The sequence below is a fragment of the Trachinotus anak genome, unplaced genomic scaffold (genome assembly GCF_046630095.1).
Source record: "Trachinotus anak isolate AG129_WGS33_773 ecotype Australia unplaced genomic scaffold, CSIRO_AGI_Tana_v1 ptg000015l, whole genome shotgun sequence".
NCBI classification, from domain to species: Eukaryota; Metazoa; Chordata; class Actinopteri; order Carangiformes; family Carangidae; genus Trachinotus; species Trachinotus anak.
Genome location: NW_027273866.1, coordinates 2,362,663 through 2,387,812, shown reverse-complemented (window position 1 = coordinate 2,387,812; position 25,150 = coordinate 2,362,663). Strand labels below are relative to the sequence as shown.

At 40.9% G+C, this 25,150-nt stretch overlaps 3 protein-coding genes across 4 annotated transcripts; all 3 read left to right on the top strand.

The window, feature by feature from the left end:
* Window positions 1-914: 914 nt before the first annotated feature.
* Window positions 915-7,738, top strand: LOC139632652 (delta-like protein 4). Its single transcript, XM_071497727.1, has 11 exons — window positions 915-1,359; window positions 1,451-1,702; window positions 2,107-2,164; window positions 2,696-2,959; window positions 3,834-3,894; window positions 4,170-4,300; window positions 4,420-4,589; window positions 4,846-5,065; window positions 5,176-5,887; window positions 6,082-6,190; window positions 6,299-7,738. The coding sequence occupies exons 1-11, from the start codon at window positions 1,306-1,308 to the stop codon at window positions 6,302-6,304; spliced, it is 2,037 nt and encodes a 678-aa protein (XP_071353828.1). The 5' UTR covers window positions 915-1,305; the 3' UTR covers window positions 6,305-7,738.
* A 984-nt stretch (window positions 7,739-8,722) lies between these two features.
* LOC139632654 (glutathione-specific gamma-glutamylcyclotransferase 1-like) lies at window positions 8,723-10,751 on the top strand. The gene is made up of 3 exons (XM_071497729.1): window positions 8,723-9,171; window positions 9,372-9,407; window positions 9,913-10,751. The coding sequence occupies exons 1-3, from the start codon at window positions 9,001-9,003 to the stop codon at window positions 10,330-10,332; spliced, it is 627 nt and encodes a 208-aa protein (XP_071353830.1). The 5' UTR covers window positions 8,723-9,000; the 3' UTR covers window positions 10,333-10,751.
* Window positions 10,752-22,847: 12,096 nt separating this feature from the next.
* Window positions 22,848-24,746, top strand: LOC139633033 (rho-related GTP-binding protein RhoV-like). 2 transcript variants are annotated; one of them, XM_071498397.1, is made up of 4 exons: window positions 22,848-23,064; window positions 23,528-23,796; window positions 23,880-23,938; window positions 24,024-24,746. In XM_071498397.1, the coding sequence occupies exons 2-4, from the start codon at window positions 23,631-23,633 to the stop codon at window positions 24,471-24,473; spliced, it is 675 nt and encodes a 224-aa protein (XP_071354498.1). In that variant the 5' UTR covers window positions 22,848-23,064; window positions 23,528-23,630; the 3' UTR covers window positions 24,474-24,746. The 2 variants fall into 2 exon arrangements, with proteins under 2 accessions (XP_071354498.1, XP_071354497.1); XM_071498396.1 differs by lacking the exon at window positions 22,848-23,064 and having other exon boundaries at window positions 23,082-23,796.
* Window positions 24,747-25,150: the final 404 nt, after the last annotated feature.

The following is a 25,150-nucleotide window of genomic DNA, read 5'->3' as shown; positions in this document are numbered from 1 at the left end:
ATGTGCTTTCAATTGAGGGTATTATGAGTTGTAATTTTAAATAAAGTGCCTGAACAGCTGGGTGCTCACGTTTGTTGTGGTATTTTTCTCAAGAATAATAAACAGTAACTTAAAGTAAAATATATGGTCTCTCCCTTGTGTTCAACACAGAACATGTGTGTGTGTGTTTATGTATGTCTATCCTCACAATAATTATACAATCAAAAACAAACAAAAAAGTGACTCATATCTGTGAAACATTAATTTCTCTCTCTCTCTCTCTCCATATATTTATATATATATATATATATATATATAAATATATATATAATATATATATACAGTGACAGTTACTTTTTTGCTGATTTATGATTGACACAATGTCTTTGCAGTGTGAATCCATTATCATACAGCTGCGGAGTTATCTCCCTCCCCATCCTCTTTATCTAAAATAAACACAAGACATAAGAGAGAAGGCTGCGAGGTCAGGAGCATAAAAGGCACATCGGGCGTGGACGCGTAAAGACGCACCAACAATCAGTGATCCCTAAAGGAGAATGACCGATTTCCTCACTGCTTACTGTTTCTACTGAGGACTGTCCCTGACGGTAAATTTACCAACATTCACAACCTGTAGGTTTTCATGTATAATATCACAATAAATGACTGCAATCCGGTTTTGCAATATAATTTTGTTTAGTTTTTAGAGATGATGAATGTGCATGTAAAGCGCAGAAAAGTGTTTTTTTTTTTTTTGTTTTTTTTTCTTCCTAGAGGTGAAGCAAAACACAATGGCCCCTCCAAAAATTATAATGAGTGCTGATGCTTTGGTCCAAGCAAGAAAAGAAGGTGGAGAGGAGAGTGGGCGGTGTTTACTGACTGACAGTGTCTGTAATGACACTACACTGCGGTATATAAACTGGGAGGGACGTCAAACATCCTTCACTGGGAGTCACTATGCGCTGATGCTCCACCACATGCTCGCATCACTGTTGGCAGCACAAGGCTCGCATCAGCACAGCAAACTCAAACATCTGACCGGCACGATGGATGGGCAACATAAAGACCGCAGAATGACTCACTTGTGGATATTGACGTTACTGATATTTGTCTAACCTCTAGCACTGGATAACTCGGTCTTTTCCAACTTCTTCTGGATACGGATTGTGGAGCTGGCTCTTGTCCCACAGGCTTTTGAAGGATTATATTTATTCTGATCACTTTATTTTGTCATCACTCCGTTTTCGCCATCACCACTTGGAATAGGAGCGTTTTTGTGGCAGGACTAACTGATTTTTTAAGGATACGCACATCAAACTCTAAAGGATGGCCGTTTGGTTCACCTCTTTCCTTGCAATAGTTATATTATTATTTCCTCAGGTATATTTCTATCTTTGCAATTTAGTAAAAATCATTTTGAAAAAAAATTGTGGTATTATTTTTGTTTTGCTCACTATTTGTATCCTTTTAGGTTCTGGGATCAGGTGTGTTCGAGCTCGATCTCCATCACTTTCAGAATACTAAAGGTTTGCTGGCCACTGGACGTAGCTGCGGCATGACCGGCTGCAGGACTTATTTCAGGGTTTGTTTGAAGAACTTCCAGGCGGTGGTGTCTCCTGGAGACTGTATATTTGGCAAAGTCACCACACCTGTTCTGGGCACCGACTCCTTCAGCATCCAGCAGAACGCCAGGCTGCGTCTGCCGCTCAACTTCACCTGGCCGGTAAGAGCACCTGCCCCGCCGCGCACACTGATGGCTTCACGCACCAAATTCAATACAGTTTTCAGTGATTAAGTAATTAACTGAATTGATAAGGGGGGAAAAGAAATCTGACTTCTTTACCAGGATCAAAAAGTGCCTTCAAAAATGTGTTTCAGTTTTTTAAATTTTGTACTCATGTTATTAAAATCAAACCCTGGAGATCAAAGGTTAAATGGTGTAGCCTATTGCATCCCTGTTTTGTCCCCGCTGTGCGTAAAGCAACTATGACAGTATTCACTCTTTGATATTTTTTTCTTAGTATCTAAAGTGAAGCTAAGTTAAATATATTAACTACCTAAATATATAACTTTTTAATATAATTTCAGGTTTTTTGGTGACGTTTATTTCCTCATTTGTCCCCACAGGGTGCTTTCTCATTGGTTATTGAAGCCTGGTATTCTCCTACAGCGGACCCACCTGGAGGTGAAGAGACGTAGCTATACTCTCTGTCCACCACTAGAGGGAGATGTGTCTTTGTGTAGCTTACATTGCCTTACTATTACCTATCACACATTTTAATCTGTAGCCCTCACTTAAAGTATTAAGTGCTGGCAAATGCATCTGGCATTTTCAGCGTCATGGATCCGTGTTTGTTAGGATGCCTTATGAGTCACACGACAATTCTTTACAATCAAATCTCTCCAACACAATTGCACTTCCCTTGTTTTATTTTTGGCATGCATGGGAAAGTGTACAGACCGAAGTGAGAATATGAAGCCTTGCCAAAAATCTCATGACAGCCTTTTCCTGGATTTTACACCTTTTTTGTTGGGTCCTTCTTAAAGTGGGGATAGGGGAATACAGCTTGGGTATTGTCACACAAATCACTAAATAGAATAGTTAGATTTATTTACCACATCATATGTTGATTTAAATTTCAAATTGTTTCAGCCTCATGTAATCAATCCTGTTTTTATTATATCTGATGTTTTGTTGTTTTTTTTTTCTCCACAGATACCACCAACCCTGATTTCTTGATTAGTTCTTTTGCCATCCAAAGAAAGTTGGGAATAGGGCCTGAGTGGTCCCAGGATGGGCGGAACGGGACGCAGACGGAGCTAAGGTACTCATACCGGTTCATCTGCAATGAAAATTACTACGGGGACACTTGTTCCAAAATATGCGCTCCGAGAGACGACCATTTTGGCCACTACACCTGCAAGCCTGACGGGCAAATAGCCTGTCTACCGGGATGGAAGGGAGAATACTGCCAAGAACGTAAGCAAGAGTAAAGACACCATATGGACACTTGTGTTTGTTTGTGATTAAAGGTCACGAATCAGCTTTTAGGCAAAGGGTCTACACTGCTGAAAAATGAAGTCATTTAGGCCTGAAATGAATCTAGGACTATAGGCCATGTCATCATTTAGAGAACACAGTAGAAAGTCATAGCCACCTAGGCCATAACAAAGTTTGTTTGTTTCGTTTTGTTTTGTTTTTTTTTTCCTGAAATTTGTGCGCAACCTTCCTTTTAACGTATTCCTCCGCTGCGCAATGTCCTTAAACATGAGGCTGCATTAAAAACTGCAAGGCGGCACATTTTTTGTGACATCTCGCACACCTTTACGTCCAGAGCTCCACTGCCTGGATCACCTGTCACGTGATCGCAGGTAGAGGGGGGGGGGGGGGGGGGGGGGTTGGTGGTCTGCCGGCGGCACGCGCCGGGGTTAATCGCGGCATTATCGGCCGCCACGCGCCGCTAACCCGTGGGCTGTGTTGTTGAGAGTGGGTGTGGGGCAGCAGCTGCACACGGGGCAAGAACTGCCCGCCGATAACAATGGGGCAGCTGTCCTGCTTTTTTTTTTTTTTTTTTTTTTTTTAAAGAACAGGCATCTGCTCCGCTCTAACCTGCCGTTTAACACAATTAAGCCGCGTACAAATACACCACAGAGCAGGCGCAGCGCAGTGTATTTGTTTTTTCATTGATGAGGTCAGGTAACAGGTTTTTTTTTTTTGTTTTGTTTTTTTTTATTGTGCGAGAAAAAAAAACATGTTAAGGTGATAAAAGGTGATGAGAAGCCCTAAGAAAACCTAGACATTTAAATATTTCTGTCTTTTGTCTCTCTCTCTCTCTCTCTCTCTCTTTTTTTAGCAATCTGCCTTAGTGGCTGTAACGAAAGGAATGGAAACTGCACCTTACCTGGAGAGTGCAAGTGAGTATTTACTTACTTGTATGTTTACTGTCTAATTAAACGGCAGATAAACCATTATAAAATCTATTAGCTTTGCAAGTCATATTATTATTAACAAAAAGGGAACATTGTGCTGGATATTCTTTCTGTTTAAAGCTAAATCATTGTGGATAAAAAAAAAGAATATGTAAATAATATATTTTGGGGGGGGGGGGGGGGGTTTCCTCTGTCATGAAAGTTTATTAATCTGTGTGAGTGAGCCAACACTCACGTTGTACTGTTGTATGTGTGAACAGATGCAGAGAGGGCTGGCAGGGACTCTTTTGTGACGTGTGTAAACTCCATCCGTCCTGTAAACATGGTACCTGTAAAGAGCCCTGGCAGTGCACCTGCAAAGAAGGCTGGGGAGGCATCTTTTGTGACCAAGGTGTGTGACTCCTTCTTCCTCTGAACTGAATGAAATGTTATTACGGTAAATAAAAGCTCCAATATGGTGCCTCTGTTCAGTTCCCTTTAGTAATGTTTCCACCCATTGTTTGTTTGTAGATCTGAACTACTGCACCCATCACAAACCCTGTGCCAACGGGGCCACATGTATGAACACAGGTCATGGCAGCTACACCTGCACCTGCCTGCCAGGCTTCACCGGGGTTAACTGTGACTCGGAGGTCAGGGAGTGTGACAGCCAGCCCTGTCACAACGGAGGCCACTGCCTGGTGAGTCCGGAAGTCTCTCTCTCTCCTTTCCAACAACACAGGCTTTCCTGTTTTTGTTTTTGCCTCAGTCTATCTGCTAGTCCAGGAGGATGCTATCGATTGTCAAGTCAGTAGATGACCCAGTTCACAGACTGCGTACTGTAAATAGAATTCAAACTAAGGATAATGGAGTTCGTTGGGGCAGTCGTGGACAGGATACGATAAAAAACATCTGACAGGGAGCTTTTTGATAAACTTTATATCTTTCTCCCTGCAGGACTCTGAGAATGGCTATAGGTGTGTATGCCCACAGGGGTATGAGGGGACTCACTGTGAACACAAGATGCTGACCTGTGCAGATACACCCTGCTTCCACGGTGGCAAGTGCAGAGAGAGGGGTAATGGGAATACTTACATATGTGAGTGTCCAGCAGGATACACTGGCCTCAACTGTGAGAAGAAAGTGGACAAATGTACCTCACTGCAATGCACCAATGGTAATACATCATTCCCCCAAATCAAAAATAATCCACCGCTTCCTGTATATCTGTTAGAAATAATGTTAAATACGAGCGAAGCTTCTATAATGCTGTTTTGTTTTGCATAGGTGGACATTGTGTGACCCACGGTAACCTCCGACTGTGCAGCTGTCGCTCAGGCTTCACAGGACTGCGCTGTGAGATCAACATCAACGAGTGCGCCACGAACCCCTGCGCAAACGGCTCCACCTGCATAGACCGCATCAACGACTACACCTGCAACTGCCCCCCAGGGTACACAGGCCGCCACTGCGACAAGCCTACAGACCGCTGTGCTTCTCGGCCCTGCCTGAACGGAGGGACCTGCATCATTGGAGCCAAAGGCCAGCCTACCTGCATCTGCCCTGCCGATTACAGCGGACCCATGTGCCAGTCCAGCGATGGGCCTTCAGCCAACACCCCCAGCCCAAAAATAGCAGCCATTAGCTTGGGAGTAGGCCTGGTGGTTGTTCTAGTGCTTTTGTGCATGGTAGTGGTGGTAATGCGTCATGTCAAGAAGCAGAGAAACAAGGAGCAGGACTCAGAGACTATGAACAACCTCTCCAAGGTTGACTTTCAGAAAGAGAACCTCATCTCTACTCTAGAGCTCAAGAATACCAATAAAAAGATTGATTTGGAGGTGGACTGTCCCAGGGAAAAGACTAATCACAAACACATCAACCACTACCACCTGGACTATAAAACCTCCATGGGGTACAAGGACGATCTGTCCCTTCTGGACAAAGATGAAAACTGTGAAAAGACAAGAGAAGACAAAAAGCATTTGAGTAGAATGTACAGGTGAGTGCACATTAAAGGATTAAATGAGTAGTGGTATTAGGATCTTTGAGTATGTATTTGTCACTGTGCAGTTACATAGGTATTGGCCATTTATTTAATTTTTATGCAAAGATTTAACTTTTTTAATAAGAACCAATTTCTCCAGGTCAATTTCTTGTGCTCATTAATTGACATTATGTATCTTTACTTTACAGTGAAAGCCCAGAGTGTAGAATATCAACAATATGTTCTTCCAGAGATTCAATGTACCAGTCTGTCTTTGTAATAGCAGAGGAGAAGAATGAATGCATCATTGCCACTGAGGTAAGTTTTGTTCTAATGAATAGATTTTTCTGTTTCCTGTGCGTCTTGAAAAGTGCAGGACTTAGTGCTGAGGTAGACACTTAGTCTCTCTGTCTTCTTCTCTTTCAGGTATAATACATGGAAGACATTATTCTCTGTCAACATTGGATTTCTTTTGGACTGTTTACAAGTGTGGAGAGACTGGGATTTATTTAAATGAAAGTTGCTGCTCTTGAAAACTTGATAACTGGATGGAGCCGGTGTGCTCATCGAATGCAATAGAACTAAAGCTACTAAACTTTGTGAGAATGTAAAGACTAAAAAAAAAGACTGCAGGAAATAATGAGCAAATCTGACTCACAGATGCGCCTTTTGATGTTTTTGACTCAAACCCTTCTCTGCTCCGTCCAAGTTCATCCAAGGGCAACAGGCCAAGAGGTTTATGCCTGCGTGTTGATTAGAAGAAGAGGACTATCTTTATGTACTCCTCTCCAGCTTATTGCAGTAATCAGCAATCAACAAATCACCTTACTGCCAACAAGCCTGTGGAGGGAGCCAGCCTTTTCCATTTTTTTGTGGCCTGCAATGCGCTATGCAAACAAAACAAAAAAATCACCATCAAAAAGGGACAAAAACTACTGAAAACGGTTCATTTTTGAAGGATAATAAGGTTATCAGTTTTGTAAATCAAATCTTTTTTTTTTATAAAGAATGTATGCAGCCTAGATCAGAAAGCCTTATATATGTGTTTAAAAAAAACATTGTGCCCCGCCTTACATTGATTCCTTTGCACAGCAACATGGAGGAAACTGAAAGATCAAAAGATGCAATATGCTACAGCGCCATGCAGAGAAACTCATGACAGGGCCTTGATTTTCCTTATGCAAGATCACCCTTAAATAAAGACAAAGAACTACATGAAGTGACTATCGTACCAAGGACGCCTTCAAAGGAAATTACTGAACCAATAATGTTATTTTGTAGGATTAGTATTTCATTAGTAATTTAAGAATATGAAGCACTGATCTTTCTCTTTCTATGTTTTATAAGATTATTTTGTATATACTGTATATTTATATGTTGAGATTAGAAGTATGAATTGTACATCTGTTTTTAAGTTGATACCCCAAAAAGGTGAATTTATTTTTAAAGTGTTGTTGTTTTATTTTATTATTATTTTTTTGTCATAAAAAGAAACAATGAATACATATCTGGTACACTGTTTGTTTGTTGGTCTTCGATGGTTGAGTGTACATGTGGTCAGATAGCGATCCTAATTTAAATGTTGGAATCAGCTAGAAACTTTATTTGTGTTCAGCCAGTGTGGGAGTGGCTTCATTGTCTATAGATACAGTCATATTTGGCCTGGTAGCAGTTTTAATCATTCCATGTCTACTGTATGTCCATGACATCTGTGTCAGTGTGATGTAAAATCAATGTGCTAGCAATCATTCAGTGGACGGTATTGTAATTGGCAGCAATGTAAGGAAATAATCAAACAAAAAGATATATATTTTAAAAAAAATCTGTATGTGGAAAATAAAGAATCCTTGTGGTGTTTCTACTTAACTGCTTCTCTGAAGTGCCACTGTATCTCATATCATATCTGTGAGTAACTAGAGCTCTTAAGCACAAAGCACTGTAAAGACTGGGTGTGATATTTGGTGTTAAGATATCTCTCATGCCTGTAAGATGACAGGAGAAGGGGACAGAGTGAGATGTGATGAATTTAGCTTGTGGGCAAATCTGCATATGTTTTTTCACTACCAGACTGTGAGCACGGCCAACAGGGGCCCCCGCATTGCAGCCGGTGCCAAGTCTCCATGAATTATGAGGACCATAACAACCCAGCAGAGCCCTGTCACTCTGACCATCTTGCTCTTTATACGCCTGAACTCCTGCAGCTAATGTCAAAGCATCAGTTTAGAGTTTGTTTTCTTCTCTCGAGTCTCAAGACTAGAGCTATGTGTTTTACTACCACTTGGGGGCAGTAATCTTTGTGTGGAGTTGCATTAAAGGACCTTCCTTCACTGCAACGTCTTGGCTCATCAGATATCATGTACAGTGAGTGACAGGCAGAGGACACATGGGCTCATATGTGATCGGCCTGAATGGACACAACAGTGTGTGAGACACGTCTGTGCAGAACACAGACACCTAATGAGCTTACGAGAGAACAGATATAACATCCCCAGCTATTTATAGGTAATGTGATTACCTGCTGGACTATCACTGATGGGTTGACGATGAAGGAGACAATAGGTGCTCCCGCATTTAAAAAAAAATAAAATAAAATGGTAGTGACAGTATTGGCTTATATACAGGCTTAAAGAAAGAAAGAAAGAAAGAAAAACCATTTTAAATATACCTCTTCAGACTTGGACGTACGACATTCCTCGTATTGCAACATGTTTCCCCGCTTCACTGACTAATACAACCACTGTGAGGTGTCACTCCTCAAATGATCCTGATTGGTTAACCCGCTATCTTAGCCCGCCCTCTGTGCGATTTCATTGGTCGAGACCGTCTCGCTCTGACGTAGTCTGAATAACAAATACACGTGTTTGTGCATCAAGAGACAGAGAGGAAACGACAATATCTACGCATTTTGGACGGAACTGGGCCAAACAAGCGACGCTACGCTGTGTATGAGACCGTGCACACAGATGACCTTTGCCTTTAGCACTTCATCACAGTGACAGTCCGGTGCAGTGGAATGTATAGGACAGAAAGGAGAGAAGAAGAAATACCGGAGAGCTGCTGCTTGTTGACAGAAGCAGCGACATAAACGTCTTTGTTTTTGTATTTGAAAACACAATCAAATAACTACAATGAAACCTCAAGATATTATAAAGGAAAAGAGCAGCCTGTGGATATTTGGATATGGCTCCTTAGTGTGGAAACCTGAATTTGCTTACAAAAAGAGCAAAGTCGGCTTTATTAAAGGATACAAAAGACGCTTCTGGCATGGGGATGATTTTTATCGAGGGGACAAGGAGAAGGTAAGATTTGTAGTCTGTGCTTTCCACTAAAAAATCCACTTCTTATTATATTTTATTGCTCTCCAGTTCGTTCAGATGGTTCAGCCATTAGCTGATGGTTTTATACTGATTTTATTAGTCCATTTATTAATTTTATTTTCTGTTTATTTAATGTGTATAACTCTAATCGTTGTTGCTGTGTTGTGTTGTGCTCTCTACAGCCAGGCAGAGTGGTTACCCTGGTGGAGGATCAGGAGGTGAGTTATGTCCTTGTTTGGGAAGCAGCCCCCAGTCAATTTTATACTGCACACACCATTCAGTTGTGAATTTTATTTCCATATCCTTACCATACCATTACCACTCTATATGAAAAACGACATAGGGAAGAAGTATTATTTTTAATAGTGATCATAATTCAGATGTGGTGTGAGATCACCTAGTTGTCTGACAATGAAGAAGAAAATATGGAGCAGTAGTGAAGCAAACTTAGTTTGTGAAACATTTATGTCAAACCATAGAGTTACCATAACTAGTAAAATGTATAATCAGTTGGGTCAGTCTCAGAAAGAGTCTCCAGAAATTCTTCCATCTCATTTTTCTCGTATCAAACTGAACTACAGATCAGTAGGTGTTAGCAGAACACTCACGTGAATTCTCAGTGCCTGACATATATAAACATTACATCCTTAATTTCCTCAGCCATGAACAGTCAGTCATGTTATGCTAACTACTGTGTCTCCCCTCCACTTGGTTTCACTGCAGGCTTGCACATGGGGGGTGGCCTATGAAGTCACTGACTCTCAGATTGAAGAGTCCCTTCAGTACCTGAACATGAGAGAGGTCGTGTTGGGGGGTTACATAACACAGATGGTGGAGTTCACCCCTAAGGAGAAAGGCCAGGGTTCGCTGTTGGCCCTTGTCTACATCGCTACTTCCAACAACCCCATCTACCTCGGCCCGGCCTCGGACAAAGACATTGCTGCTCAGATCGCCATCTGCAGCGGCAACACGGGCCACAATATTGAATACTTGATCCGCCTGGCAGACTTCATGAGGATCTACTGTCCTGAGGTGGAGGACGAGCACCTCTTCTCCATCGAGGCGGCAGTTTTGACCATTTTCGATGACTGTGGAGGGATCGAACTTCCAGACCAAAAACCCATACTGTTAGGAGCTACATAAAAGACTCCACATCATATAAAGTTAATGTTGTTTTACTGGGTGAAAGGGAAATAAAGTCTCAACACACGTTTAAGGGTAATCAGTGCTTGAAAGAGGACTGCCTGATCTGGCATTTACAGGGACTCACAATTTTTAGGTCATAACTAACATGAGTTATCTCACGTTACTTTTGACCTTTTCACTTTTACATCTCTCCTCTGTGAAGAGAGGGAAGTTAAATATGCGGTACCACATATACATGTACTGTATACAAACTCCAGAAGCATGTGGTGCTTTTCAAAATTCACAATAAGAGATGACTTCTCTTTTTGAATCCTATGTTTTACACCTTTGTTGTAAAAGGGTCTCAAAAGTTATTGTATACTGTGCACATTTTTAAAAATTGTTTAAATAAAAACTAGCCTACTATGAAATCTGAATGTGGAAAATGTGTTTATGATTTTCTTTGGCTCTCACTTGAGTTTGAAGAAGTCTATATATTTATGTTTGTGGTTGAATGCCCCCCCCACCCACCCCTCCTCTTCTTCCTCATGCTCCCATACCACGTGGCTGAGGAATGTACAGCTGTACTGTCTGGCTCATATGAAACCCTGACTTTTCCTCACAGGGTTGTTAACCACACAGGCCAAGCAACTTTTAAGATTTGTTTTGTGCTGTTGCACTATTTTACAGACATGCCTTTACTCTGAAAACTCTCAATGTTTTGCATGTTTCAAAACTGCTCAGTGCAGTTCTTGAGTTCATGTCACAAACAGAAGGCTGTAAAAACATTTTTTCACGATACCAGGATTACCAGGGTCTTTAACCTCTAAAGCTCTGGCAGGCACATTGGTGGGTCCACCTTTAAAAATTCCTGTCGTGAAGCCAAGCATTCCTCAAACTCATAACATTTTATTTTAAAGTCTAGCTTGGATCACAATGTTCTCAAAGACTAACAACTATGTCAGGGTGAATTACTTGCATATAAAGTGGTTCGCAAACATGTAGGATATATATGTGTTTTACTCCGTGTAAAGAAACCTATAGGCGAACTTAAAAGAACCATCAAGCTTAAATCATGCACCGCCAGCGTAAAGTCCAGTGGTGTTGGTGTTGGTGTTGAGAGGACAGACCACTGAAGACTGCCAGATCCTATAGCAGAGTGTATAATTGCTTAGCTGGGTGGTGGGGACGTGGGGGGGTGGGGGTGCAGATAGGGGTTTTCTCCCTGTCTGGGCTTTGATCACGTTGCAATAACATGTGCACAAGCTACAACTCAGACTTCTTTTTTTTTTTTTTTTTTTAGGCAATTTCATCCACGGGTAAACACGCTCACATTTTAGGCTGTACAGTTCTGTGGCACACTGTTCTACTTTCCTAGAAATCAGCTGAAAACTAGGTCAAAGGTTTGATTCCTGGAAGCAACAGAGGAAGGGAACTTACAGTTCAAGAAGCACTCACATGTACAGAACATCTAATGTGGACAGAAGTGTAAGCTGTCATTATATAACAACAACACTCTGTCCACTGGTGTCCTTTCACAGGAAATGAGGATATAACTGAGATATGGAGGAACTGTTTGTTGCTCAATGACCATTTAAAAAACATGAATATTGTGTTGTTACCAGCAGTGACAGCTGGTGGCTGGTGATGTTTTCACCGTGTGTGTGTGTGTGTGTGTGTGTGTGTGTGTGTGTCATCATCGCAAAATGTGATCCTGGAGACACCTACTGTAGTGGGAACGACCACAGAGGTGGTTTTGAGTGCTTTGGCTCCTCTTTATACGTCTGTCAGACAGATTATGTCACAACAACAGTGTCACAGCTGTGCCAAGTACAACCATAAAACTTTATAGGTGTGTGGTTGAGATCAAAATGAAGGATGAGTTTCAAGATGGATTTGGTCTGATTAGTTACCTACTGATTTATCAATCACAACAGAGTACTCATATGATAATGAAACAATAATGTCTACTGAGTACTACTCATGTGATGATACTGAATACTCGTGATGATACTGAGTACTCATGAGTCAGAATGTCAACATGTTGATGGGTGTTGTGTCTGGTTTCATCACATTACAAGATGGTCTCCAGTTTTCACTGAGCTCATCCAGACAGACAGACAGACAGACAGACAGACAGACAGACAGAGAGAGAGCAGTGAGTCAATGACGCAATGTTTTGTCTGTGATCATATGAAAGGTAACATGTGGTACTGGCAACGAGTCCTGGTACAAGTACACCACCACGAAAATATCTATCTATCTCAGTGAACTTGTTGGGCTCTTCACCACCTGGTCCAAACCCTACATTTCATTTGTTCCCTGCTGCCATTACCTCTACCTACAAGGTAATGAATTCACCTGTGCCTTTTGTTAGACAGTAGTATTACGCAAAAAGTACTCAGCTGATTTGCACTGAACTGGGTGGAAGGATGGGGCATGTGTCAGGGAAGAACCAGTTCAATTTTGTATACACTCTACTGTGTGCCATTCTAGTTTACTATGAATTAGAATTTTTTCCTCTTAAGTCCGGTGTATATTTTTTTGACACTGGCCTTGACGGAAGTCTGTGGTCTACTGAGCGCATTTTTTAGTTTGTTCCTGTTTCCATTTTTTTTATCATCTGGCATTCACTATAAAAATGATTAAAGTGCGATTGATCTTCAGTTCTTTTATTTGATCAGCTTTTATTCGTTCCCTGTTCCTCACTGTCACATGCAAACAATACCAAAGGGGCCACAATATTGAATACCTGACCTGCCCCGCAGACTTCATGAGATTCTACTGTCCTGAGGTGGAGGACGAGCACTTCTCCATCGAGGCGGCAGTTTTAAACATTTTCAGTTTCAAATTTTCATACTGTTGAGACCTACATAAACGACTCCATAAGTTTCCCCATGCTATTAATAGGTAACATAAAATACGAGCGGAGCTCACATGTCCAGAACACTTAATGTGGAAAGACATGGAAAGAAGTGTAACCTGTTATTATATAACTACAGTACTGTATTCAGTGGTTGTCCTTTTACAGGAAACAAGGATATAACTGCGATATGGAGGAACCGTTTGTTGCTCAATGACCATTGAAAAACAGATTAATACTCAGAACATTAAAAGCACACCATGCACTCAGTGCTTTCTGAGACACAGTGTTTTGCTAACTCTGCCAAGGAGGTTATGTTTGTTTGTTTGAAATGTTTCGAGATAGGGATTTCTTTAACATTTTTGTCATTTTCTCAGGAAATAATGTATGGATCTTGGTGTATCAGACATATTATAGTTGACATGTATGACTTCGTGACCAAGTTGCTGCAGATCCAGATGATAATCTGCATCTTACAGACATGGGTAGGATTGTTTGGCCTTGGTGGAGGTGTACACTCGACTGAGTGCCATTCTAGTTTGAAGAGCTTTTATTCTTTCTCTGTTCTTCACTGTCACATACAAACAATACCAATACAAGTTAGTGTGACAAAAAGACACATTCAGTGTCTTGTCAAATTTGTCAAACAATGTCAAAATCCCACTGTATATACTCTATAAAGACTGTTATACTGTGGTCATGAAGGCTGAAATAAGCATTTATTTATGCATCTATTTGCAGTAAAAGACCAGTTATGCTGCATTAGAGCATTATGATTTACAACCCACTCTGGCACCTCTCATTAGAACTATGACAATAAAGACAAGTCAATCAATAAATGCCCCCTACCGAACTGTTATGGCTCCTTGGAGAGGTGCAGAGGGAATATGAAACCTTGGTTAGGAGATACTTACTCACAGAGTCGGGAGCAAACATTTCCATATATCTGACTGTGTCTATTTGAATATCTTCAGTAGATACACTATAAAAGCCAATGAAATCTTATATAAAAAGCCTATTATATAGACTTAAAACAATAATTAACAATACATATGCATGGATGGACTGTGTTCCACTATGCACTTTCAACCCCTAATCAACATTATTACCCTTCCTGAGGTCACTTGCTCTCCACAAAAAGATGGCTGTCATTATCTTCTCAAGCGCACACACTGGTTATGAGGAGCATACGCAATACGGCAAAGTCGGGGACAGAGGTCATGTCCTCAGGATGTGTGTGTTGGGCCTATCACTACCCACAATAGTGGTCACACATTCCAAAAACATTATTCCTACTTATGCATTTTGCAGCCTCCACCTGCATGTTAATGTGTACCCAGCCTGAACTCTGACCTTTGACCTTGGCTTGATCAGTGCAGGCTGAAGGTTGCCCTGGAAGTGTGTTAAAGACAAAGTGATTGGGCCACTAATGGAGGCCATCCGCTTTAGAGCCCTAGCCCTCTCATATTGAGAGTTCAGCCCTGTCCGCTGAGGGTCACCTCACCCCTCTCTGGGCTCCTGCCAGTGGACATGAGTGCTGTGCGGTCATGGAGGCCACTTCACCACAAGAGGAAGACTGTCCATTAATAAGGCACAAACAATAGCTAATGATTTGGCAGTAAAGCACATGCCTTCTTTCACCCCTCGATCAATCAGCAAATAGAAGCAGAAACTAATGCTCCAGATGTTATATGTTTTACTAGAAGAACAGGTCTCTGAATAGTTAGATCAAAAGACTGAATCTGGTTTCTGGCAAGAGCTGCTGCTCATCCTGTTTTATGGTGCAGAAGGGAGACAACAGTTCAGACTCATCCATCATTGTGCAATGATAAACACCATTCTTTAATCCATTCATCATCACCGGTGGTTGATGTGGAAATTCTTTCTTCTCATCCAAACAGAAACATGACTCACACCCACTGGATCTTTTAATCCAATCTGTTTGGAGCAGGACTGGGGACTGAACCAGGCTTGACAAAATTAAAGCTCCAGCCAGATAGCTGCCTCCTGCTTCATTAGCCTGCTCTATCCCAGAGGAATGGCACTTTTGCTGCTCTTAATTTCATTTCCCTAATCTCATTTACACTCAAACCCACCACAGCTGCCTGGGCATGGCTGAGGGGCTGAGGGGTGTCAGGTCTTGAGGGGTAAATGGCTCTGTGAGATCATCTGTCAGTGAACTTTTTTATCTGTTTCAACTTGAAATATACTGGGCTATATAAACATGAGCTGTTGTCCCGATGAACATTATTAGAAAATATACCATGTGATACACTGTAACTAACACTAATGGGACAGGAGTTCACAATTGCATGTGATCTGGATCAGCATGCTCTCAGGGATCCTCCTGTTGTGACAATTGCAGCTAGGGCCACAGAGTTAGACATTTTCCCAGGAGGTTGTTATATAATTTGATTATATGACACACAGCGGCAAACTAAACCTTTTATTAAAAGCATATTTGCGTTGACAGTAATATTAATGGGAGGAGAGGAAACAGGGTGTGCACATGCTCCCTAGTCTGATTTGCAAGAATGCCAGGAAACATCTGAGTCCAGCTCAGTTAAGCAGTGCAAACTTCTTTCACTTCTGCAGGTGTCTCAGCGAGAGCATCCACACACAGGTGCAAACGTCTAAGTGTGTTGTTCGGCGAAGGCATGCTCCGCTTTGGCAGCATGTACACCAGCAACTGCTGTAGTTTATTTGGCTGTGAAGCCAAATAAACCTCTTGTTGCGGTGTTAACTTTGAGAAGGCAGAACAACCGAGTGAAGCAGGTGGTATCCAGTGCCAAGTGCAGCACCACAGTGACATTTGGCAAACAGCCTCTCTCTCCATATATATATATATATATATATATATATATATATATATATATATATCAATCAGTTTAACAGTAAAACAGGGAATGCTGGTAAGAGACACTGTGGGTATTGGCGCAGTGTGTAGTAATCACACTCTGTGCCTGAGGGAGCAGGTGTGTGTTTTGATAAACAACACGCTGTGTTTGTGTGGCAGGCTGAACCACAGAATAACTGGGTGACTCAATAAAAATGTGTTTAACATGTGCTACTTACTCAGTGAATGGCGTTACCTGCACTATCTGGATGCCAACACATGCCAAAAATAAAATGGTTGCACAATATCCCTGCCCCCCAAAGGCCACACCAGCATGAGTCTGAGACATAGACACCTGCTAATTGTTGACAGTGGATTCTGAGGAACAACCAAGGACGTCATGAAACTACGCAGGTTTTAAAAAAGGGGGTGGTGTGGTCTAAAGATTTTTTTATTGAATGTGTTTTTGTACTTTTGTACCTTGCAACTCATTTTGCTTGTACATTTAATGGAAGTGGCAAAATATCATTTATTATTATATAAAATAAGAAAATGTTTTGTATGTTATATGGGCTATAGTGAACAAATATATTTCCATTTTTTTGCTACAAAGTCTAACAAAGAAATGTACATTGTGTGTATATGTCTTATATAGTGATGTTATTTACTTTTGGGATCATCCAAAAAGTGAAGAACAAACTCTGGGATCTGGAATGTGTGAGACCAAGTACTGTCAACAACAATCACAGAAAGTCTATGAAAACCAGTTGGGTTTAACAAAGTTTGAAGCCAGAGTGTCTAAGACTCAATACAGAAATGATGTATTATATTCTGTAGCATGTATGCTGTTTAAAATCATGTTTTTTAAGCAAAATCAATTAAGCTATGAAGGTGATGAAACATAATGTAAAGTATGTTTTTGGAACTTTTAAAGAGTGCCCGGTGAGCATTGGAAATCAGATAGAACATCAGGGTGAAGATGATTCATTTCACTCTGTGATGATTTTTTTGCTTGTGTGGATGTGGAACTCTGGCCTCTGTCCACTGATCGCAGTGGAATAAGGCCTGGAGCGGAGGATGTGCAGATGAGGGATGGGGCTCCAGCCCCCCCTGTTGGCGGATACATGCTGCATTTGAAACAGCAATCACAACTTAGAAGTTGAGCTTTGATATACTTAACCAAAACTGCACTATGCAATAACACATCCAGAAGGTGTAGCTGACTGGCATCATGCTTGTGTGTCTTATGCTTATGTGTATGTCATCAATATTCTCTCTAGCTGACCCCGCTGGGACTCTCAAATCAAGACCAAAACAAGACTTTGTGATTTATGAGTCCTTGTTCGACTTTCTTACCCAATGCTTGACTTTGACGTTTGATTTTAAAGATGGCCCTGACATTATGAGGACTCCAAGCTCTCAGGTACTCTGACTCACTTTCTTTGCCTGAATCAAAAGGCCCTGGAGGTTTCCTGCCATTTTTCTCTGGAGTGTTTTCTCTCAAAGAACAGGAAAGGGAGCTCTGTTTCCCACACACTCACAGAGGTTCGATATCAATGCCATTTTTTAGACTGCAGCCCACAGTAAAGCAGCTGCACAGTCATTGTGACAGTCTCTGCAAAAGTATGATAACCCCACTTTAGCACATTTTAGCACTAACTGTAAGGTTTCAATTAATTCTATTCTGATGCAATTTACTAGGAACTTGTGGCATCTTCTAACCACTCCCTTTATCTTCTTTTTAAATCTTGCTAAACTCATGCAATGAAAAGGCACTTATTTAATGCAAAAGCCAATTTTTTAAATCCATAAACTAACTATCCCATCAACATGACTCTACGGGCGTTCCTACTCCAAAATGTTGACCAACATAAACAAACTCCACAAAACACTTTTTTTTAAATTTCCGGTGTGAGTCAAATGTTTCCTAAGTGTGTAATGGCAAATAATGATGCTTGGTGTTTGTTTGGAAAGTTTTATCCCTTTGAAAAGATAATGTTCTCATGTTAATCAGCCAATTGCGACAGAGCTTCCTGTTTAAATAGATTCTAATCATGCTCTGCAAGAACATATGCTGCTGTGTGGATTGATGTTGAGCCAATTGAAACTAAAATAAAAAGAAAACACAGATGCTTCAAAGGCCAAAGGGTGAGATCCCTGTTGATATTGTTATCAGTTCCCTGTAATGCCTGGGATCAAACATTCAGACGCTGAGTTGCTGATGTTTTTATTTATATGTGAAATTATTCTGGCTTGTATACGTTTGTGAGAAAAAAAAAATCAGTTCTAAATCTCTTCTATTTTTCATGGAAATAGTCTTTAATTTAAACTATAACGCTGTCTCTTAATTACTCATGACAAAACCTGTGCCATAACACCTCACCACCTGGAAACAACAAACATCAGGTTTTACTGACGTAATTGTAAATACGTCAGTAAAACTAATGACTAATGTAGTCATCACACGCGTGAATGTTGTAATGACAAAGTGTGATTCAGTCAATGATGTCCTACTTTTGACAGACAGCTTTAACACGAGATGCAGCATTTACAAGGATCATCACAGACATGCACAGACACATACATGACTGTGACCAGGTGACGCTGTAACATGGAAATCCACACTGTAACTTCCAGACTTGGGAAACTTGTCAGACAGGAAGTTTACTGGCCATTTAATTTGCTGTGGAACTTTTTTGTGAGGCAACTTATATATTTCCTATTTAAATTTTGCTTTATCTCTTGCTCTATATTGATCTGCTTTCTACTTCTGGGCATTAGCTGCCCAGGTTGTTAACAGTAACTATGATAATTATTATTAATTATTGTTAAAGGAATTGCTGAAAGTTAGAGGAGAGGATTGATACCACTTCATATCTGTACAGTAAATATGAAGCTACACGCAAGCAGTCAGTTAGCTTAGCATAACACGAAGAGTGGAAATATTAGCAGTTCTCAAGCTTTTTCATTTACAAGATACTGCTTTTGTTTTTTTTTTTTGTTTGTTTTTTTTCTTTCTGTTAAGAGGAACTTAAGTTTTTTTTTTCTTAGTATGCTGTAGGTGCTAGTAGGCCGAGCAAGACAAAGCCAGTCTAACTGTTCCCCATTTTCCAGTCTTCATGTAAAGACAACCTAATCCGTTGCTCACTGTAGCTTAATTTTTACTGTAAAATCACAAGAGTGGTATCGGTCTTCTCCTCCTCAGCAGACTGCTCCTTAACAAAACGTTAGGGATAAAGTATTAGCCTCATATCTGCCTGAATTGCTCATTTGTTTCACATGATTCTTTCAACATTACTAAATATTTGAATTGCTAAATGTACACAGCACATTTTGTCACATTTTGACTTTAATGTAGCTAAATTCTAATTGGTGCACAGAAACACTTGATATCACTTTTTCCAAATTTGTGCCACCTTCTTCAAATCAGCAAGAAGAGCGCAGATTAAACAGTAGACAGAAATCTGTTGTGCGAAATAACAAAAAATGATCATAGTGAGAAAATACGCTATATTAAAGGGCCTTTAAATGCGTGTTAAATCAAATTATTTGTAAATTCAAATGCATATTCCCGTGGTCACTGCTGAGCAAATAAATTGAAGGATTCTTCTCTGACAGTTTTGGAGCAAGTCTACCGTGTATCCCACAAAAGACAGAGGACTGACCCCCTGTGATGCTCTCTGGAGGGTACAGGGAGGATTAGTCCACTGCTCCTGGACCCCTGCCAGGGTTTAATGGAGCAGTAGTAACTAAATTGACAGAGATGCTTGCTGGCCAACAAAAGCCCAAAAACACTCAGGCTTTACTCAAAAACTGGGACAGGCTGATTTACCCTAAGCTGGTTCACATCCAAGTGATACAATGCTTGTTATGAAATTGATTCAGATTAACAGCAAATGCACTGATCCAACAAAAAAGGCAAGGAAGTATATCCGATTCACACGATCACAATGTATTCACAGACAGAGTTTATGCTTTCCTGCAATAACTGTTGGCTACAAGTCAAGAATGTGAACAACAGAGGTTGGCTAGGAGGTAGGGCAGAGGTGGGAGAGATCCACAGAGGTCTGAATTCCCATGAATCACTTGGTGCAGTGACCACAAGGTGCTACAATTCAAGTTGACCTGGGAGGGGGGGCTGTATCCTGTTGCTGATAAACTGGAGATATACTTGGTATGACTCTCACAGTGAAACTGCACAATTCAAAACAGTGCTCTAAGTAGTGTGATGGTAAATGGGACTTAATCTCCAGACTGAAATAGTTCAACAATGATTGAATGGATTGCTATAAAATCTGTTACAGACATTTATGTTTCTCAGAGAATGAATCCTAATGACTTTGGTGACCCCCCTGATTTTTCCTCTGCCACTGACATAAAGTTCTCATTGTTGTTTTGATTGTAACTGGTTGTTGGGAGCTTTTGCTAATACTACTACTACAGCCTCAGAGCTGCTAGCATGGTTGTAGATTCTTAGCGATCGCATCTGTGTAATTTTACTACAAGCATCAGGAATGGTAAACTTGTTCAAGAAGTCATATGTAGTGCCACAACATGCAAATATGTTGCTATGTGATGCAGCAATAAAGGGGTTAAAAACTGTCCCCAAAGGGCAATAACAGCAAGGCTTCAAGTTAATCCACCACTGACTATGTTTCGTGTCAAATTCAGGCAAGCAGGTCAGAACCTTTGGCACTGGGCTGCAAACAATGTCAAAGAGATTACACTGAATATATGTAAAGCAAGTGACACTCTGTCCCAGCCGTGACCCTCAAGTAACACCTAGGAACTAAAGAAGAAGAGGGAAAGCGTTTCTATTATGTGAGGACTCACTAGGATGGAGGCAGCCATCCTGGTCTAATCCTCACCACTTAAGAGCCTAGGCACTATCTACTTAAGGGCACATTATGCAGGAAATGTTATGCAGATGGCTTGTTTATCGCCTCATCTCTGTGTCAGCCACTTTGTTTTGTGCCCTGTCTACAATGTGCCACGCTGATCTCTGGCTTAGGGAGGAGCATAATCTTTTAACACCTATGTGGCAGACATTTCTATTGTTGTCAGATTTGATATGGGACTGAAACTTTAGTCAGATACTGCAGCTTAGTTTTTTATCAACCAGAGCAATACTTCAGGGAAACATGAGTGGGTATTTGGGTTCATCTTGTAGTTTATCTTTACATAAATTTGCAGGAGTCAGCATGAGCAGATTTTTTTTTAAGTCTGCTGTGTGTATATTGGGGGTTCTCCTAAACTGCACACACCGAGAGACCCTTACTAAGCAGATTACCTCCATAAATCTATGTCAGGATACATTTCTGCATGTCTAGTCATGCAAAATGAGAGAGAGCGTGAGAATGCAGACACAAAACATGTTTACAGAAACAGATATGCATCCCTATCTTTAGGCACTGAGCCACAGTTGAAGTCATCAGCGCGCTGCTGACATCTGCTGCACAAGTTAAGGCACATTCAAACCTTGCAAACATATTTGCATTCAGTTGTACAATGCCTGTATTTTCATTTGTAGCACTGAAGAGCAGCTTACTGGTTGATCTATGATGATTAAAGAAGCTGTTACAGGAAAAGAATCTTTGGATGTAGAGATATTTAAAGACTGTTTCCTGTGTTTGACATTTACCTTGGATTAAGGAACAGCATTGTGACTCACAGCTGTCAGAGGTGTAGCATGGGAGCCGAGCTGGCAACACGATGTGTGTTTGGAAGGTAGGGGGGTGGGGGGGACCAGATGTTGTCCTCCTACCATAGGGAATAAACTCTATCACTCACACCGCAGGTGGTGGGAAAAAGGGGGAGAGAAAGGGAGAAGAGAACGAGTGAGTGAGAAACAACGGCAAACAGGAAGCAGAGACCTTACAACACAATGCTCGCACAGTTTCCTGCAGGCTCAGACAGATAAGGAACAACACTTTGTTTAAAGCTGTATTTTCACCCCCAAACGTTTCCCGCTCTCTAAAACCACATCTTACAATGCTTTGTACAAATCTTTTGCTACAGCTGTGATATTGTGGAGCAGAAAATGTGGATTGCGAGTTCTTGAATTTGAGCAAAAAATGAATAACAGCTCCTTCTTATTGTTTCAAAACAATATAAGCAGGTGAGTTTTATAAAAGCAAAATACATACAGTAAGATAAAGGTGCTATTATTACTATTATGACTACTAACAAGGGTAGGGGGTAGGACACAAAAACGCTGTGTGATGATGGTCTGAAGGCTTGATCATGATACCTGCATCAACACCTGCACACTTCTGAACATTAATCATATATGCCACAGTTGAGCACCAAAAGCAGTTCCATGAAAAAGAGGCAGTACAAGGCAGGTGTTGGTGTTTTGGTCAAAACGGAGTCTTTTGATGCTGTTATGATTGGCATTATTACTAATTCTGTTATTATTGTTAGTAGAAGTAAATGAATGTTTATACCGAGACCCATGAAGAATATAGCATATTATTTGTGGGTGTATTTATGAACCCAGTCACCCTGGAAAAGACAGGATGAAACATGGCACATGAAGTCTCTGCTATAAACATCAGCTGGTGACAGTCTAACAATGCCCCCCTCAGCTGTGCCCTTTGCCCTTTCACGTGAGAGAGTAAAGCTGCCTTCAGTGCCTTCACAACACTGAATTTTGTTCTTAGGCAGCAAAACATGTGGAAATTTAAAAAAAAAAAATGCAATGCAAAGCTCCTGATGCTCAGGGGACATGACTCCTGAGAGGTCTGCTGAGAAATAATTAAATGAAGTACGAAACTGAAAAGCAGGTGTTTTATGGAACATGAAAAACGTCCCTGTCTCTCTTGAAAAACAAAAGCACTGAAGCCACAATGCATTATACATTTGAAAATGTCATTTTGTGTCTTACGAACTCCTCGACTATTTTTTCCCCCTGTTTCACTCATCAATCATAAACCCTGAAAGAAGAAGATGCAAGAGGAAACTGAAAGCAGTGCCTGGCTAAAGCACAACGTGGAGACGAACATGCAGAAGAGGACGCTGGAGCAACACCTCCCTCCATTGACCAACAGTGGTATTACACACAGATATCGAGTTAATTCAGACCAAGGCTGAACAGCGGACACCGCAACATTTTTAAAATCAGACTCTACATCGCCTGATCATAATACTGGGGGTCCACAAGGGCTATCCCTATGTTTACAATCTTACTGTGGACTATTTTTAGTACCATATTTTGCAGAAAACAACGGCATTGGTTCTCATTTATGAGGGTCAAATTATAAAAAGTTATAAAGTTAAAATATGTAAATTTAAGTCTATATATTTACAAACAAGAGACTAGCAAGGTTGGACCTGCTGATCTACAAATGAATACCGTGCATTCCTTCATGCTACTGTAGGTGTTTTAAGGTCAGATGAGCTGGCCTTTACCAGTGGTTTGTGGGAGTGACTATGTAAATCTGCATCAAAGGGAAACAGTCAAAGTGTTGGGGGGTCACTCATCTGATTGGGCGCCTTTGTTCTTTCAAATCGAGGTGCCCTCCAGCCCCTGGGGGAGAAGACATCTTTTACAGTAACACTGCTCTCCTCCATGGATTTTCAAACTGCTGGGATAATGGAGTAATTATACGAGGAAAGATGGCACAGGCCTGTCAGAGACGTGATAAAGCAAGCAGACTGAGGGAAGAGCTGAGCTGCATGCTGGTTGGCGATGGAGCTGTGGGGAAGACCAGCATGATCATCAGCTACATCTTCAATGGATACAACAGCGAGTACAGACAAACAGCTTTTGATGTTTTCACTGGTAAGTAAAGGTTATTTTGTTTAAAGGTCAACAGCTGCTGGACTCAGAAATAAAACCAATATTTATTTCTGCTCGACTTCCAGGTTTGGTTCATGTGAATGGCATCCCAACTCGAATCAAACTGATAGATACAGCTGGACAGGTAACTATTCCACACCACATTATGATTTGTTTAACAGTGCTGTTTTAGTCCTCTGCTCCTCATCTCTCATCATTTGATCTGTCAGGAGGAGTTTGGCCACCTCCGCTCTCTGTGCTATGCCCATGTGGATGTCTTCATCCTCTGCTTCAGCCTGGTCAACCCTGTCTCCTTTGACAACATCACCTCCAAATGGATCCCACAGATCCGTGCAGGCAACCCAACCTCTCCAATTGTTCTGGTTGGAACTCAGTCCGACCTTCGCCACAATGTGGACGTCCTTATTCATCTGGACCAGCGACGCACCAAACCAGTGCACCTCAGCCGGGGCAGAAAGCTAGCACACAAGATCAGAGCTCATGATTATGTGGAGTGCTCAGCTCTAACACAACACAACCTCAAAGATGTGTTTGACTGTGCTGTATCTGCTGCCATTAAGCACAAGCACACTGGCACTAAATCTAAAAAGCTCGGCCTGCTTGGACGTTTAAAGACGTTTTGTGATTGTGGATGGAGGAAAATCTTCAGATACATCTGATCTGGAATCAAAGAGAGCAGAGTTTTGAGGACACTGTTTTCAGTTTTTTGGCTTTTTTTTTGACAAACTATGCATTTTTACAAAAGAAATCTCTCAACAAAATGTGGAGCATGCACTAAAATAATTGGACTTGAAGCCTGTGTTGACATCCATGCTTAAGGTCCTGTAAAAGATATTCTGCTCTTTTCCCCTCGACTGTTGTTGACTATTGTTTGTTGCTGTTGTTCATATTTTTGTGTGTGTGAGTTAAAGTTTTGTAATAAACGCACTAAAGTGTAATACATATTTCAGTTCCTTTGCTTTCTCACAATCAGTGTTTTGAAAATGGCTTAAATCAGTAAATCAAAATAACTTCATTCTGTAGATCCTGCAGTGGAAGATACTGTCAGTGAGGAAATGGAGGGAAAACACAAAGTGCCATTTGGGACAAATGGTCACCTGCTGATACTTTGAAGTGCTAGTTTACAAGACAAAAGCCGTTTAAATCCGTCCTCTGTTTGAAAGCTTATGTTGAGGGATGTTTCCAACAATTACTTTTAAAACACGTGGAATTTTCTTTGTCACAATGATGATCAAAGATTTTTAATTCATTAAAATGTATTGAAATACTTTGTCCACTACCAACTCACACCATGAAAACTATTTGTTTTTATCAATTTTCAATATAATATAATATA

Coding starts and splice junctions, on each gene's coding strand:
- LOC139632652 (XM_071497727.1), top strand. CDS start 1,306: ATGGCCGTTTGGTTCACCTCTTTCCTTGCAATAGTTATATTATTATTT. Junction 1,703..2,106: donor CGCTCAACTTCACCTGGCCG/GTAAGAGCACCT, acceptor TTGTCCCCACAG/GGTGCTTTCTCATTGGTTAT. Junction 4,301..4,419: donor AGGCATCTTTTGTGACCAAG/GTGTGTGACTCC, acceptor GTTTGTTTGTAG/ATCTGAACTACTGCACCCAT.
- LOC139632654 (XM_071497729.1), top strand. CDS start 9,001: ATGAAACCTCAAGATATTATAAAGGAAAAGAGCAGCCTGTGGATATTT. Junction 9,172..9,371: donor ATCGAGGGGACAAGGAGAAG/GTAAGATTTGTA, acceptor TGCTCTCTACAG/CCAGGCAGAGTGGTTACCCT. Junction 9,408..9,912: donor CCCTGGTGGAGGATCAGGAG/GTGAGTTATGTC, acceptor GTTTCACTGCAG/GCTTGCACATGGGGGGTGGC.
- LOC139633033 (XM_071498397.1), top strand. CDS start 23,631: ATGGCACAGGCCTGTCAGAGACGTGATAAAGCAAGCAGACTGAGGGAA. Junction 23,797..23,879: donor AGCTTTTGATGTTTTCACTG/GTAAGTAAAGGT, acceptor CTCGACTTCCAG/GTTTGGTTCATGTGAATGGC. Junction 23,939..24,023: donor TGATAGATACAGCTGGACAG/GTAACTATTCCA, acceptor TTGATCTGTCAG/GAGGAGTTTGGCCACCTCCG.